General features: G+C 47.1%; 1 protein-coding gene across 1 annotated transcript in view; it reads left to right on the plus strand.

Moving 5' to 3' along the window:
- The first annotated feature begins 230 nt into the window (after positions 1 to 230).
- SLC35F1 (solute carrier family 35 member F1) overlaps positions 231 to 17,500 on the plus strand; it is a 262,370-nt gene continuing 245,100 nt past the window's right edge. Inside the window, exon 1 of the mRNA XM_054819545.1 lies at positions 231 to 655. Within this exon, the coding sequence (XP_054675520.1) occupies positions 459 to 655 (197 nt within the window). The 5' untranslated portion in view covers positions 231 to 458. The remainder of the gene's footprint in view (positions 656 to 17,500) is intronic.

Consider the following 17,500-nt stretch of genomic DNA (forward strand, 5'->3'; position numbering starts at 1 on the left):
CGCGCTCGCCCGGCGGCATCGCGGCGCGCAGGGGCGGGCGCTGCCACACACGGCTCCGAGGGGGCTCCGCCGCCGCGCCGTGACGGGCCGGGCCGGGCCGCGGCGGCAGCCGTTCGCTGGGGGTCCACGGGGCGGTGGCAAGCGGGGAACAAAAGGGATCGAGGCGGCGCAGCGGCGGCGGTTCCGCCGGGGGGAGGCACCGGCTGGGCGCGGGGGGTGTGGGGAGGAGGAGGAGGGTCGCCCAACTGCTGCCACTTCGTCGACTGTGAGCGGCACTCGCTGGCGGCGGCGGCGGCGGCGGCAGCCCGCCCCTCGCTGCATGGCAGCCCAGTGAGGGAGGAGCGGGCGAGGGTCTGGCGCTGCCCGGAAGCCGAGGGAGCCAGCGCCGGCGGCAGCAGCGCCCGCCGCCCTCCCGCCGGGATGTGCCCCGCTCTCCGCTGAGGCGCATCCCCGCCGCGATGCTCTCCCCCGAGCGCCACCGCCACCACCGCCACCCCCCGCCGCCGCCGCCGCCGCCGCACCACCCGCCGCAGCCCAGCCATGTCGTGGCCACCATCGAGAACCTGCCGGCGGAGGGCGGCAGCGGCGGCGGCAGGAGCGGCATCTCCGCGCCCTCCTCCAGCGTGCGCCAGAGGATCAGGAAAGTGCTGAACAGGTGAGGCCAGGGGGATGGACCGAGTCTCCGGCGGCTCGGCTCGGCGCGGCACGGCACGGCACGGCTTCTCGCCCCGCTGCCGCTCGCCCTGGGGCGCGCAGGTCCCGGGGGCGGCCGTCGGGGGAGCCCCGGCCCCCTCGGCGGGGTGGAGCGGGGGGGCGCGAAGGCTCCGACTGGGCTGCGGCGGCTCAGCTGAGCTGGCAGCGCCTTTCCCCGCGGAAGCCGCGGGCAGGGGGCGGCGGCGCGGAGCCACCCCCCGGCCCATTGTTGCCTCCGAGGCGGCGGCATGAGGCGCGGCCTCGGCCCGGTCCCTCCCCGCCGGTGCCGGTGCCGGTGCCGGTCGCACCTGCCCTGCCCGCAGGCACACCCCCACAGCGGAGTCCCCGCGCCTCCTGCCTGCTTCGGCTTTCCTGGCCCGTCGCGGACACGCGGGGGGCGGCGGGGAGGAGGCAGCCGACGTACCCGCTGCCGCAGCCCGGCCAGCGGCGGAGGCGCCGCCGGGGAAGTTGGAGCGCGGGCGCCGGGCGAGAGGGGCGGCGGGGAAGGGGCGGCCCCCCGGTCCCGGCGGGGTCCGCAGCAGCGGCCGGGCGGGGCCCGATGCTCCGGGGTGCCCGGTGGTCCCGTGTGGGATTTTTGCCCGATTTCCGACCAGCTCGCGTGGTCAGGGAGAAGCATGCTCTGGCTGCAGGAGCGGGATGCTGCCGAGGCGCGAGCTGGTCGGTCCGCCGGTGCGTGTGGCTCAGAATCGTCCGTGCAAAGATGGGAAAACTGCCGGGCACTCGGGTAAATTATTTCACCGAACGCACAAGAAAACGATGGAACCATCGTACTTAAATCCTTTATGTTCTCCTCTTTGCCAGTTGTTTTTTTTTTTTTTTCTGCACTGCATTTGATTAGGGCTGACGTTTTTACTACAAACCAGAATCTATCCAGAGCCTAACTGCTTGCACTTCAGAAGGAGCCTCTGAGCTCCTGTCTGAAAAGCCAGCTGAAGCCATCGCTTTTGCCTAATGACTTTTACGTGCTTAATAGAGCAGTTGCAGCGTTATGAGCAGCAATGGGATGGTGCGTAGCAGCATCGGCTTCATTGTCCCCGCTTTAGTTTCGGGTACAGCTAATATGGATGAGCTACTAAGGAAAACATCAGCTCTTCTGTCTGGTTGTACTAATTTAGAAGATGACACTCATTGACTCTTTCAAGCTTTTTAGACATTAGGAAATTATCGTTGTTACTATCTTTGTTACAAATACATGAAGGTATTTGCTCACAGATCATTGCTATTATATGCAGTTAATTAACTGTTACCATTCTAGGAGGATCCTCAAAAGCATCCCTAAGGGAGGAAATAGTTATCCTTTGTTATTTCAGCATGAGAAGGATTGAAAAGAAGTTGAAAGAAGGAAGAGCAGCTTCAGCTCAAACTCAATTACACATTTTCTTGTACATGTGCATTTTCAAATCTCAGTATAGTAAAATTCACTTAATTCCTCAATCCAACCTTAGGTCACCTTAGGTGTCCTGTGCTTGCAAAATTCTGATCTCCTCCTGCTTGGTCATCCTGAGGTGTGTGTCAGTCCTGAAATAAGACACTAGAGAAAAGAAGTTTTCTCAGGGGCAGCAAGAGATGTATGAAGATGTGGTGAGGGGATCAGACACAGAAGCAATAGGTCCTCCTGTTCAAGGGTGGTAACAGTGACCTCTGGGCAGCCATCAAATTGACCAGTCTTCATGGCTAGGAGGCATTGGATTGATTCATATAGTTCAAGCAGTTACCATGCGTATGCATATATATGACTCTCCATAGATAAAGAGACAAATCAATATTTGTTGTCACATATATATATATATGATTCAAATTATAATATCTAGATTTTTTTTTTTTTGAAGGGGGAAAAGGATAGAAATTACCTCTGATGACCAAAGTTCAAATCTCTGTTCTGATTCACAAACTTGAATCTAGAAACAAGATCTCCCATCACCCAGAGGAACGCCCTAGGGAACAGGAGCTCAGTCACTTTTTCATGAACATATTCTTTTGCTCTCCTCAAACATGAAGCAAGAGTCAAATTTTTCCAAATTTATGTGATTTATGGAGAGGGAGAAGACTTGTTACTGTGGCATTTTAAGGCAGCCTTTTCTTTGTGTAAGAGACTCCTTAGCCCATGCCAAAGTCTGTATCAAGGGAAGCTTTGCCTGAGTTAGGTTTCCTTCAACTTTGCATGGGAACTAAGGACTCAGCCCATGTGACATCATGGCTTTCATGCAATATTTCTGTTGATACAGTGAAATGAATCCTGGCACAGTGAAATGAATCTCAACACAATGTTTTTATTTTCATCTTCTATGGAAACAATAGCATCCAAATATGTAAGGGAAAGGAAGAAATCTGTATGCTGTATCCCTAAAGAAGTAGGAGCACAGAACAAACAAAGCATTGGCTTCTTCAATTAATGTTTTTCTACTGGAAAAGGGTAGCACTTTTTATGTGCTGTCTATACTTGGTGCGCACTATTTGCTTGAGATGCATTTGTGAAAGGGTCAACTTATTGAGTTGAGCTCATGTGCTTCTGTTTTCTACTAGACAGCAGACGAACAAAATAAAAAGGTTGACAATAGCTGGGGTTGCCAGAAACCTGCTTGTAGCTGGTAGAATCATAGAATCATAGAATGGTTTGGGTTGGAAGGGACCTTTAGAAGTCATCTAGTTCACCCCTGCTGCAATAAGCAGAGACATCTTCAAGTAGATCAGGTTGCTCAGAACCCCATCCAACATGACCTTGAATATTTCCAGGGACAGGGCATCTACCACCTCTCTGGGCAACCTGTTCCAGTGTCTCACCACCCTCATCATAAAACCTTTCTTCCTTATATCTAGTCTGAATCTACCTTCTTTTAGTTTAAAACCATTACTGCTTGTCCTATCGCAGCAGGCCCTACTAGAGAGTCTGTCCCCTCCCTGAGGACAGACTCTGGTATGGCCATGGAGGAAACAAGACAGAAGGAGAATGGGGATAGACATTGGCAGAAACTGAGCATCATTTCTCTCTCACTTTATATGCAGTAGTTTGGTCACCCAGACACTTGGTGATTGCCTTCAAAGGCTCCTCTTAAAATTGCTTTACAAGCTATGGAAACTTATTTTAACTTCACCTTCCAACATCTCCTCCCTGTTCACTCAATAGATCCCGAGGTAATAGAGAAACACTGGAACAACACCCCCCCCCCAGGGTGTTTGAGAGAGAACACACTGAAAGCAGAGCTGGTTGACTGTAAAAATCTATTTCAGTGATCACAGCAAACACGGCACTCTGTGAAAAAGTTGGCCATAACAGAAAACCAAAGTAAAACACAAAACTGAAGGATCAGAGTCATGGAGGACTGGAAATGCTCAATAAAATTGTGGGATTTACTGAGGTAGTTTGGATACAAATTCTGAGCTGCCAGTGATGGTGAACAGGACCTGCTGCAACAGGAACAAGCTTCCTGTTATCCTTGAAGTCCAGAGAGGATGACTTTGAATTGCCATTGCATTAAGGGGAAATGTCGTGGTGATCACGTACTGCAAATATGTTCCTGGACCTGTGACTCACACTCGTGGTCTGTGAATCCCAGCTGCAGGGCCCTGCCTGGTACCTTCCTTGTGACATTTGCTCAGCAGGTGTCCCTGGCTGACCCTGCCCTGCTATATTGCAGGGGAGAGAAAGAATAATGTTGGCTGCTTGATTGCTTGCTTGCTTCCCCACAGCCTCTGCGAAGCCAAAATTGGACTCCACCAACTCTGTCTGCTTGTAGAGGACCACTTAATAAGCAGTGACTCACCTGCTCCATGTTGCCTCCCACCTATAGCGGGAAGCAAGAAAAAAAGGAGACAGTCATGCGGTTTGGAGCTCTGCGGTTGTCCATGCCTTCACCCTGTATTCCTGCGTATTTCAGAGATACCTGTTGGTGGGTCTGAACTCGCTCTGTCTGGCTGTATCCCAGCACAGGGTGGTGGCTTATCTCCCTTCCTTGCACGCTCTGGGTGGCCTGAAGGGTCAAGAGCAGAGAATCACCTGAAAAATGTTGTCTGTGGGCCCTGAAGCCTTTGGAACTAAATTACAGATCGATCTCATGTTGAGAAGGCTGGTCATCACCTCCTTAGAGGAACTGGGAGAGAATAAACATTGCTGAAACAGAGGGGGAACAGGTTGCCAAATGATCTCTTTGGGGGATTCTTGCAAATTATTTATCTAAATGAAAGTCAGCCACCTGCTTATCTTATTATCTCTGTAGTCCTAGGCACCAGGACAAGGAGGAGAAATTAAGTTTCTGCAAGGAAAATGAGTTAATACCTTTAGGTACCATGACAAAGTTATTTTACCTGAGTAAATGAGATTATTCTGGGGAAGCAAAAAATACCATAGCCATGTGCCCTGGTTTTGGCTGGGACAGAGTTAATTTTCTTCCTATCAGCTGCTATAGTGCTGTGTTTTGGATTTAGGATGAGAGTAATGTTGATAACGCACTGATGTTTTAGCTGTTGCCAAGCAGTCAAGGACTTTTCAGCTTCTCATACTGCCCTGCCAACGAGAAGGTGGGGGATGCCCAAGAAGCTGGGAGGGGATGCAGCCAGGACAGCTGACCCAAACTGGCAAAAGGGATATTCCATACCATATGACATCATGCTCCGTATATAACTGGGAGGTGGGCTGGGAGGCGGGGCAGCTTGGGAGCTAGCTGAGCATGGGCTTCAGGTGGTGAGCAGTTGTGCTGTGCATCACTTGTTTTGCATATTCTATTATTATTGTTGTTGTTATTGTTATTAATATTGTTGTTGTTCTCTTTCTTTTCAGTCCTATTAAACTATCTTTATCTGAATCCACGAGTTTTACTTTTTTTTTTGGTGATTCTCTCCCTCATCCCTCTGCGGGGGGGCAGTGAGTGAAGAGCTGTGTGGTTGTTTTAGCTGGTGGCCATGTTAAACCACGACACCGCATCAATAAACTCAGGTCTCCAAAGTAATGTCTAAGGCCCTGCTGTTGTATTGGTTTCCTTGATGAGGACTTTTTTAGAAAGCTGGACAGCACATACATTTTTCTGGGTCTACCCACTTCTCTCTTTTAGTACTTTCTTAAGGCATACTAGCTATAAAATCTAGCCGTGCCTTATCTTGCTGTTTCAAGGATAGCTTCATGTTCTCTGTTGCTAGATGACACTTTGTATTTTTCAGAAGTTTCCTAAAAATCATATCAGAATATTAGAGTCATATTCAACTTGATCTCAGAAAATGGAGTAAGAGTAATTTCAGGCACTCAGTCCCATGCCATCTTTTAAATAGCTTTGTAGTTATGTTCTCTGCACAAGTGAATTGCGAAAGCTTTCTCTGGAGCAGTGTGAGTCTCCCTCCACTTCTTTGCCCACTTACTCACTTTCTCAGATAAATTTTAGGCTTGTGCATAAAGCCAGTGTATGGTGTAATTACCACTACCGTTCTTAGGAAAAGGAAGAAAAAATAATGTTGCTAATAAGTATAATTCATTAAGCTAGGCAGTGATTTATTGAACAAAATTATATGAAGAAAACCAATTTGGATTCTTCTTCTCAGAAAGCCCAGCTGTTCGGTATAGTCTGAGTAAAAGTTTTGCCTTTTTAGTATGTTACAGGCTCAGTGCATCCCTGATAATGTGGTTGAGGAAGAATTTGGCCCACTAGCTGACTAACTTTGAACTTGAACCGTGTGTCAAGGCTACTAATTCTTCAGAGATGAAAGCTGTTTAAATGACATTGCAAGTATCAAAAGCTATAACCTAATGATTTTTTTTCCTAATAATGCATATCCACGTAGTAAATCAGACAGAGAGAGTTTATGTACTAAAAAGAACCTGAAACTGAATAATAATGAAATTGAGGCAACATATTTCATTGCCCCAAAGCAATGTCTTTCACTTGGCTGATCAGAGAGACAAACAAACCAAATAATTTATGGCATTTTTCCTTAATGAAAAGCAAGTCAAGGATCAAACATATCGTTTTTGGAATCCAAAAAAAGAGTGAGTATTCATAACCTTCAGTTGCTTTGCTTTCTTCTTCAAAACAAAAGGATTGGCTTCCTTTAGGATTTTTATTCTTAAAAAGTACAAATAGCTTCTCCAAGTCTACCCAGAATAACAGTGACTGTAGAGGAATGAGTTTGAGCCCAATTCAGATAGCTGTAGCTCGCCTTTTAGGTAAAAATATTTATACCATTCTGAAGTAAGTCAAAGAAAATGAGTTCAGAGCATAGATAAAGCAACTAGGTTGGCTTTCTTGTACCTGTTAGTATTACTCTTTTGGTTGGGGAAGTGGGAAGGTCATATCTGCCTGTAGGAAAGCATCCTGGCAGAGGATATAGAAATCAAGTCCTGAAAAATTGTCCACTGTTTCCTTTTCTCGTTAGTTTACTTGTAATCACCATTTTGAAAGCATGTGACCTCTGCGAATTAGCTACATTCCCAATAATTTGGATGCATAAGGGAAATACCTGTAAAACACGAGAAAAAGATGCTCCTCCCCTTCCTCTCCAAGCAACTTATTTCAGTGAATGCACACTTCTTGGCATGCCATCATACACTTAAAATGCTTTGCATGGCCAGCAGGTCAAGGGAGGTGATCCTGCCCCTCTACTCTGCTCTCCTGAGACCCCACCTGCAGTACTGCGTCCAGCTCTGGGGGCCCCAGTACAGGAGAGACATGGAGCTGTTGGAGAGAGTCCAGAGGAGGGCCACGAAGCTGATCAGAGGGCTGGAGCACCTCTCCTGTGAGGACAGGCTGAGAGAGTTGGGATTGTTCAGCCTGGAGAAGAGAAGGCTCCGGGGAGATCTGATTGCGGCCTTCCAGTACCTGAAGGGGCCTACAGGAAAGCTGGTGAGACTGTTTATCAGGGAGTGGAGTGACAGGACAAGGGGTAATGGGTTTAAGCTGAAGGAGGGTCGATTTAGATTAGATGTTAGAAAGAAATTCTTCACTGTGAGGGTGGTGAGGCACTGGAACAGGTTGCCCAGGGAGGTTGTGGATGCCTCATCCCTGGAAGGGTTCAAGGCCAGGTTGGATGAGGCTTTGGGCAACCTGGTCTAGTGGAGGGTGTCCCTGCCCATGGCAGGGGGGTTGGAACTGGATGATCTTTGAGATCCCTTCCAACCCAAACCATTCTATGATTCTATGATTTAGGAGTGAAGATGAGCTAAAGTACATAAAGCTTCCCTGTTGCTGCTATAGCAGGTACTGGAAGTCTGTCCAAGTATGGTTTCAAAGTGTCTGAGTGTGGTTTCCTAACATGTGTTGGAGTCAGTGTTGGAAAGCTTTGTCTCCCTTGCCTCGCTTTTGCCCCTGAGAATTTGCACCTTAGGAAATACAAGCCTTGCCGGCCCTGTTTTGAAACAGGAATTGTTTGGAGTGCTTTGATATGGTAAGTGCACTGTAATCTAAACCCACCAGCCCACATACTGATTGGGAAAAGACTTTCCCTAGGAGGGGCAACTTGGCAAGGCGAAATATGTGGGTGTCTGTCTACCTATGACACTCAGAAGGCTGGTACTTACTGGGTGCCTGTCTGTGAGTGGGAATTTTTGACACTGGCTGTGCCGTGGGCTTTGGGAAGGGGTTACTGCCTCTTGAACTGGGGGGGTTTCAAAGGAGCAGCACTGTAAATGGCTCCATAGAGCAAGCTGGAGGAATGGACAGAGTGGCTCTTATGGGATGGACAGAGCAGCTTTAATGTGCTAATGAGGGGAAGGCCAGATGCCAGCAGCAATCAGAAGGGCTCTTTGTGGCTCTGTCTCTTTGGAGATGGCTGGAGTCTCTGTCCTTATCGTGATTGTTTCTGCAGGCAGAGGGAAACACTGGGGCTATTAGTGAGGTGTTCCCTTCCTTTAAGTCAGCAGATAGCCTTACAGATCAGCACTTGAATACTGATTAAGGCTAATTACCAGGAAAGTATAGGAAAAATACCTTGCTGAAGAAGCTCGACTTTAAAAAAATACAAAAAAATCACCCCGAAATCCAACAACAGAAAATTCATGCTCAAAGGCTTGTGAGCTGATCTCGAACTCAGCTGAATCACCTGTTGCAAGAACAGCTGTATGGGCACTCATAAATTGCTATGACTGTAAAGTGCATAAGTATTGGTGGTTGTGGAATTCATGTTGTGAACTGCCTAATCGCCCTGTCTTTGCTCATTTCTGTCTGTCACCTGTCTCTCTGGGATTTTTAGTGAATACGTGCCAGTTTTGAAGCTTGTCTTTCAGCTTTCTCTGACTTGGTTTCTCTCATGATTTAAGAAAGCATTTCTTCAATACATATTCACTCTCTGGCATTTTTCTCAGAGACGCCAAAAGACTGAGGCAGCAGGTTTGACTCCCATGCATCACATTCTCCTTGGTACAGCTGGAACTAAAGAGCAAGAGATGGAGGAGGGAACGTCCCCGCAGCCTGGCCGTGCTTGGTGACAGCACCCATGCAGCAGCACTGTGCTATACTTCTGCAGGGGGTGCGCCTGCTTCTTGGACGTGCCACAGTACATGGTGGTGGCCAAATAATTTCAATGACCCTCAATCTCACCAGAAAGTTCTGTCGACAAATGATGACATGTAGGTGCCACTATAAAAAATAGTGACACTAAGCCAACCTTCTGTATGTAGCCGATGCAGTAATTTCAACCCTTAATTTCATTTTTCCGTAGCAGTGGTGGTCAGTTGCTTCCTTACACTAACTTTTCCCAGAGTGATGCAGGAGGTCAAGCTCCACCTTCAGATAGGTCTGACCCATGGCAGCATGTAGGAACTTAAGAGCCAGATGGTGAATCTTCTCTTTTGCTATAACTGTTTTTCCTGTCAGAACATGTAGATGAGTCAAAACCTTGGCAAGAAGGATGCAATTTTCTCAAGACCACATGTTCAGAAAGGTTTCTTATGTCCAGACTAGATTTTTTTGGATGGAGGACAAGTAAGACTTCGTTGTAATCTGGTAATGGGAGTACTTACATAGGAGCTCAGGGTTAACTCTGCTTTGCTGCATCCCTCAGGGCTGCTCTGAACACATGAACTTTGAGGTTCTCTTGGAATGAAGAACCTCAAAAGGTTTTGTCCTAATGCAAAATAGGAGAAGTGTTGACATTTAAGAGTTTGAAACTAGAAAGTGCTTTTTTGCCCAGCTCATTTCCCAAGGCACTTCAGGCTTCAAGGTGTTCACTTATGAAAGCACACTATGCTTGAAACAGATTGCTGCATCTCTAATACAGATAAATGAGGTAATTTATGTCCAGTAGTAAGACCATAATTATTATCTCGCAAGCCCTAGTGTTAATTGCAACCTGTAAGCCAGTATTAGCTGATGATGGTACGAAAACAAATTTTGAAGCATTTATTGTGCGGGCCATTAGTTTACTTAGCCCTCTCTGGTGTTCATTTGTCAAAGAAACTGTCACGCCTGTGTCCAGAAGCCTTCTTTAATGTCTTGTATCGGGCTGCATGGATTTTAAAATGGTGCTGTCTTCAGTGCCATGTTCATTCTCATTGCTTTATCTCATCTGGCAAATGTTTTGATGTGATCTGACTTTTTCTGGTTTCTGTTTGGTAGAAATGGAAAATGAGTTGAGGGGACTAAATGTTTCCTCCACCATTTGGTGAAATGGAGAGGAAACCTCTGGCAGCATGGGAGGGAGATACCTGGAGTCTGTTCATGCTCTGATGCCTCTTCATCAACTGTACTGAAGAGGAAGAGAGCTCCACAGCTTCACTCCTGGATCTCTCCAGCCTAGTAACTAAAATCCTGATCCTTAATGTAGCCTTGGGGCTGCTAGCTCAGACTCTTTCAGCCGAAGGGGGAGTTTAAGGGGGGTGTGCTGAACGAGAGTGGTGGCTGCAAGGTGAAAGCGAGTTCTCTCTGCCTTTTTCTGAAGAGAGGTGGTAGATGTCTATGTCTACACTCTTCAGGACTCTTCAGACAGGGAGGGCCTGAAGTGAGTCACTGGCAGGTAGGGACCTAATGCTCCAAGGGGGATAAGGCGTAAGTTGTATCCTATCCTATGCTTTTTGTTTTTACCAAAACTTGGATCTTTAAGTTGTCTACCCAGGTGACTCTGTGGCTATCCCAGGGTGCAATATTCTTCTGCATGGATCTTTGCTTTCCCCCGTCTCCATGATGATGAGACAAATGCTGGAAAATACTTAATAAAATGAAATTAATTAAGCTGTGATTATTCTGAGCCCAGGTATTTTATGGAGTTTAAATAGCTCTGTGTTTTCAGTGGCTTCTGCAGCCTGACTTGGGCCATTGGCCTTCTCAGCTCTCTTCTTACTAGAAGCTGAGATCTGTAATGAAATTGAACAAATGTTTCTTTCCTGTCGCTCCTTTCCTTTTCTCTCTCTGCTGCTGCTACAGACATGATATGCTTTTGATTATGTTTTTTTTTTAAGTCTCTGCTGCCAGTATATTGTGGTCTGTAGGGACCATCCTGGGTAGATTGAAAGTGAGGAAGGACAGCAAATAGCCAGTAGGTTGGGAAGAGTTGAGCAGGGAGCTGGAAAATACTTTAATGGTTGTAGGATTTGATACTTGAAAGAAATAAAACTTTAATATTGTAGATATAATTTTCATCAGGCTGGGTATGAGGATTAAGTACCATCAGGCGGAAAAAGATCCCAAGCTTCGTCTAACATGGTGGAAGAAAAGTGTGTGGGCACCCAAATATGGTCAAACTGAAGTTCCGCCTTTTCCTGCGTGACCCACCTGATATGCACAGGTAACTTCCAGTCTGATTTTGGATTCCTGAGCCCTGCTGTTGTGTGTCTGGTGCACTGAGGGGGATGCTTTGTTTTTCTGGAATTCAGAGATCACCATTTGCAGAAGTTCTTCCCAGAGCAGACAACACCTGTGCGTAGCCCTGGAGACCTTGTTGCCTCCTCTTCAGGTTCTTCTACCAAAGCTGCTTTGCTTTGATTTAGTGCTCACCAGTATTTTTTTTTTTTTTTTGACAGCATACTTCAATGTTTTTTCAGGTCCAGTTTGTGGCAGGAGTGGGGATCACATCTTTGAAGAGATTCAGTAGAGTCCAGGACATTTGGAGGACTTAATCTAGAAGCACAGGGGCAAGGTAGTGTGATGGTTGTCATACATGTAGGAAGGCACCATTTACCAGCATTGAAGAGGAAAATTCCAGATTTTGTCTCATTTAAATAAAAAGGTGACATCTTATTAGAACAACCATTCAGAGCAGAATGCTCTCCAGCACTGAGCCAGAGTGGTCAGGGTGAGATGCGGTGCCGTGCGGTGGTTGGAGGGTTGCCTGAAGTGGAAGAGATAACCAAGCAAAATCTCTGGGATTCAGAGTTTCACCTGTTGTAAAGAGGTTATTTGAGTTTAAGACACCAAATAATTCCCTAATAATTCACTTGAAAAAAGGGCTCTGTGTCTGTGTGTGTGTATAAGCATGCTCTTTTAAGATGAACTACAGATGTTACCTGAATGTAACATCCCACTATAAATAAATAAATTCTAGCACATTCTAACTCGTATAAGAATTTCTGTTACATTTGATGTCTGAAATTGTTCATACATATTGATTTGGTAGGTATTACTGTGTTAATGGAACTTATTATTACTCAGCTAGATTAATTTATTAGATTTATTCCTACACTTTTACAACCTATAGATGTATTGAGACATGAGCCTGCAGAATCAATACCAATTTCTTTTCTCATTTATGAATGGTCTTACTAACATCCAAAATACTGTTACACTTGAGGGTATTTAGCTGCAATTTATTTTGAAGCATACACTCTGACAATTTTAAATTTGTCTTTCTTCTTTGTCCTTTAATGATTATTTTTCTTCCAGGTATGTGGGCTCTGTTTTAGCAAAATACCATTCATCAGGCATCAAATGAGTCATGACCACACTGTAGTTGTTGCCATTAGTTGACAACTTAGGTGTTTGCAAGAGACCAGACCTAATCTTTGAGATGTGTTTTGGCTGCTGTTCTGTGTGGCAGGCCCAAAGTGGGAGAGGGAACAAAGGTACAAATGTGACTTACAACTAAATTGCCTGCCAAATGGAGTGTATTTGCATGCTTTTCTTTGAGCAGCAGCCATGCGTGCATTTATCTTCCAGAAGCAGCGGTGCTTATCTGAGGAGCAGTAGCAAAGACCAGCCAGAATGGGTAACTGATGCGGGGCTTGTTCACTTGCTTCCAGAGGATGAGCATCAGACAGGACCTGCTGAAGGCTCATGGTGGGAAGTGAGAGAGGCAGGGGCCAGATCAAGTATGGGGGAAGAAAGCTGTTTGGTCACCTCTGTCCACGCTGCCAGTTCAAGACTGGTAGAGAGCACTGACAGTAGGGAGAGATCAGTCTTCAGGCAGTCCTAACACTGGCATTTCTATTGCCATCGCAGCACCAGTGGTGCTTGGATATACCATCCTTCCTTCCTTTGGATGGACCAGAAATAGTCTGTAACTCTCGGGAAGAGAATTACAGAGACCACTTGACCTCAGCCCAGCCTTTAAATCCAATCCAAAGCAGTTCACCAAACATTTCTGTGGAGAAATCTCCAGCAGCTGCAAGTGCACAGAGATAGTGTTTCATCCAGTGGGTCTGTAAGGTGAAGCTTCTTAAAACTAACTCTTCTCCAGCCAGTCTTTCTTCGTTGTTTTCGAGTAGAAGTTGCTGTATCCACTCAGTATACTGCTCATCTCACGGCTTTTTGGTCTGGACTTACTGTTCCTACTGTAGCTGCCACTTGTGCACCACTGCAGTTGCTGAGTATTAAAAGCTCAAGCCTGATAAATAATAGTACACACAAAAAGACCAGTCCCATGATAAGGGGAAACTGAGGGTAAAAAACCCACTGTCATATATAAGTATGATGCAGAAGTAGGCATCAGAGTTAGAAAGATGGGGAGATGCCCTGTGAATACTGCCTGCCTGATTCATTTGTGGAGTTTGGGACCAAAGCCAGAGCATGATGATTTGTATTATGTTGACTGTGCTTGACTAAGGAGAGCTGGTGGACAAAAAGCAGCTTGACCAACCTGTTGCAGTGAAGGACAGGGAGTGGTCATCTTTTGCCTGTTTGTTTTTTTTTTTTCCAGGAGAAGCTGGTACAGCAGCAGCAGGTGAAGGGAAGTCATCTGCTGCTGCAGGGAGAGGCTCAGGAAGAAGTTACATAAAGTAGCTCCTGATTTACAGTCCAGGATTGGACACCAATTGTTTTTTTGGCCTTGGGCAAATCTCTCAACCTCCCTGGGTCTGGTTCAGCACCTGTAAAATGGGGATAATTAAACTTAACTACCTGGAAGGGCTGTTGATTAGTTAATGCTTGTAAAATGCTATACAGTGCTATAAAATACAGTGTAGTACTGAGAAGCATCTGGTCTGCAGTTACTGTAGTGCTTCTGTGAAACTTTATGGGCAAATGTTTGCCAGGAAACAAAATGACTAATGTGTGCAGTTTGTGTGGGCTTTGGGAGACAAGGGGGTGGCATCTTTTCAAAGGCGTCTAACTCTCCTGAGGTACCTACTGTCAGAATACAAGGGAAGGTGTCCTGAGAGCACCTGCAGCGGTGTGCTGGTTTCAGCTGAGATGGAGTTAATTTTATTACTAGTAATTGGAAAATCTACCTCAACCTCAGAGGCACAGGAACACGAGTTGCAAGGAAAAACAATCACAAAATGAGATTGTTCCAGGAAAAATGCCGCTCCGGTTTCCAGCAGGTAGTTCCCCAGACAGAGTAGAAGAGCTGATCGTATGTATGATCCTCTTGAAGGTCATTTTTACAAGAAGTGAGTAATGAATACGATGAGCAGGATTAGGGGCCCTGCTCCAGCCAGGTGGAGGAAAGGGACAACTGGGTTTATTGGACAGTGTGGATTCAATGGCCTGGCACATCAGATCCACAGGAGTACAAGGCCCTAGTGGACACTGTTGCACAGTGTACCCTAATGCCATCCAGCTATGAAGGGGCAGAACCCATCTCTATTTCTGGAGTGACAAGGGGATCCCAAGAGCTAACTGTACTAGAGGCTGAAGTCTAACTGGGAATGAGTGGCAAAAGCACCCCATTGTGACAGGCCTAGAGGCTCCATGCATCCTGGGCATAGACTGCCTCAGGAGAGGGTATTTCAAGGACCCAAAAGGGTATCGATGGGCTTTTGGCATAGCTGTCTTGGAGACAGAGGAAATTGAACCATTGTCTACCTTGCCTGGTCTCTCGTTGGATCTTTCTGTTGTGGGGTTGCTGAGGGTCGAAGAACAACAGGTGCCAATCACTACCACAATGGTACACCAGAGGCGATGTCTCACCAACCGAGACTCCCTGATTCCCATCCATAAGCTGAGTCGTCAACTGGAGAACCAGGGAGCGATCAGCAGAACGCACTCACCCTTTAACAGTCCCATATGGCCAGTGCAGAAGTCCAATGGAGAGTGGAGGCTGATGGTAGACTATCGTGGTCTGAATGAAGTCACGCTGTCCAGGAGTGCTGCTCTGCCAGACATGCTAGAACTTCAATATGAACAGCAGTCAAAGGCAGCCAAGTGGTATGCCACAACTAATAATCACAAATGTGTTTTTCTCAATCCCTTTGACAGCAGAGTGCAGGCCACAGTTTGCTTTCATTTGGAGGGGCATCCAGTACACCTGGAATCGACTGCCCCAGGGGTGGAAACACAGCCCCACCATTTGCCATGGGCTGATCCAGACCACACTGGAACAGGGTGAAGCTCCGGAGCACCTGCAATACAGTGAAGGCATCATCATATGGGGCAACACAGCAGAAGTTTTTTCTGAGAAAGGGAATAAAATAGTTCAAATCCTTCTGAAAGCTGATTTCGCCATACAACGTAGTAAGGTCAAGGGACCTGCACAGGAGATCCAGTTGTAAGGAATAAAATGGCAAGATGGGCATCGTCAGATCCCGATGGATGTGATCAACAGAATAACAGCTATGTCTCCACCGACTAGCAAAAAGGAGGTGGTGTGGGTTTTTGGAAGATGCATATTCCAAATTACAGTCTAATTGTAAGCCCTCTCTATCAAGTGACCCAGAAGAAGAACAATTTCAAATGGGGCCTGAGCAACAACAAGCCTTTGAACAAATTAAACAGGAAATAGTTCATGCAGTAGCCCTTGGGCCAGTCTGGGCAGGACCAGATGTAAAAAACGTGCTCTACATCACAGCCAGGGAGAACGGCCCTACCTGGAGCCTCCGGCAGAAAGCACCAGGGGAGACTCGAGGTCGACCCCTGGGGTTTTGGAGTCGAGGATACAGAGGATCCAAGGCCGCTACACTCCAACTGAAAAGGAGATATTGGCAGCATATGAAGGGGTTCGAGCTGCTTCAGAAGTGATTGGTACTGAAGCACAGCTCCTCCTGGCACCCTGACTGCTGGTGCTGGGCTGGGTGTTCAAAGGGAGGGTCCCCTCTATACATCATGCAACTGATGCTACGTGGAGTAAGTGGGTTGCACTGATCACACAGTGAGCTTGAATAGGAAACCCCAGTTGCCCAGGAATTCTGGAAGCGATCATGGACTGGCCAGAAGGCAAAGATTTTGGAATGTCACCAGAGGAGGAGGTGACACGTGCTGAAGAGGTCCCACTGTATAAAAAACTACCAGAAAATGAGAAGCAATATGCCCTATTCACTGATGGGTCCTGTTGCATTGTGGGAAAGCATCAGAGGTGGAAGGCTGCTGTATGGAGTCCTACACGGTGAGTCACAGAAGCTGCTGAAGGACAAGGTGAATTCAGTCAGTTTTCAGAGGTGAAAGCCATCCAGCTGGCTTTAGACATTGCTGAAAGAGAAAAGTGGCCAGTGCTGTACCTCTGTACTGACTCGTGGATGGTGGCCAATGCCCTGTGGGGGTGGTTACAGCAGTGGAAACGGAGCAACTGGCAGGGCAGAGGCAAACCCATCTGGGCTGCCAAATTATGGCAAGATATTACTGCCCGGCTAGAGGATCTGGTTGTAAAGGTACGTCATGTAGATGCCCACATACCCAAGAGTCGGGCCACTGAGGAACATCAGAACAACCAGCCGGTGGATCAGGCTGCTAAGACTGAAGTGGCTCAGGTGGATTATCCTCAGGATGAGGATAATGTTGATAACACACTGATACTTTGTTTGTTGCTAAATAATGTTTATACTAAGTCAAGGACTTTTCAGCTTCCCATGCTTTGCCAGTGAGGAGGTGCACAAGAAGCTGGGAAGGGGCAGAGTCAGGACAGCTGACCCAAACTGGCCAACGGTATATTCCCTACCATGTGACATCATGCTCAGTATATAAACTGGGGGAGTTGACGGGGGGAGGGTACCACGGCTCAGGAACTAGCTGAGCATTGGTTAGCAGGTTGTGAGCAATTGTGCTGTGCATCACTTGTTTTGTATATTCTTTTATCATTATTATTATTATTCTCTTCCTTGTCTGTCCTATTAAACTGTTTTTATCTCAACCCACGAGTTTCGCTTTTTCTCTGATTCTCTTCCCCATCCCACTGGAGGGATGGAGGGAGCGAGTGGCTGCGTGGTGTTTAATTGCTGGTTGGGGTTAAACCCCGACAAGCAGCCTGGCACTGAAAACAGCATTGGATGAGGCTGGGGCTGCAGTGGGGGGCTCTGGCAGTGGGCAAAAGAGCTCCTTGCTCCACTCCCAGCTGCTCGTTCTTACTCCTGTCCCTGTCCCCAGCCTCTTCCCCCTTTGTTGTGCTGGTGGAGCTGTTTGCACAGTGGCATGGAGGCCAGGTTGTGGCTTCATCCAGATGGGAAAAAAGCTTCTGTTGTTGGTTGGTATTTCCAGATGGATCTTCTCTCCAGTGTAGTTTATCATGTGGC

Source organism: Grus americana, chromosome 3 (genome assembly GCF_028858705.1).
Source record: "Grus americana isolate bGruAme1 chromosome 3, bGruAme1.mat, whole genome shotgun sequence".
NCBI lineage: Eukaryota > Metazoa > Chordata > Aves > Gruiformes > Gruidae > Grus > Grus americana.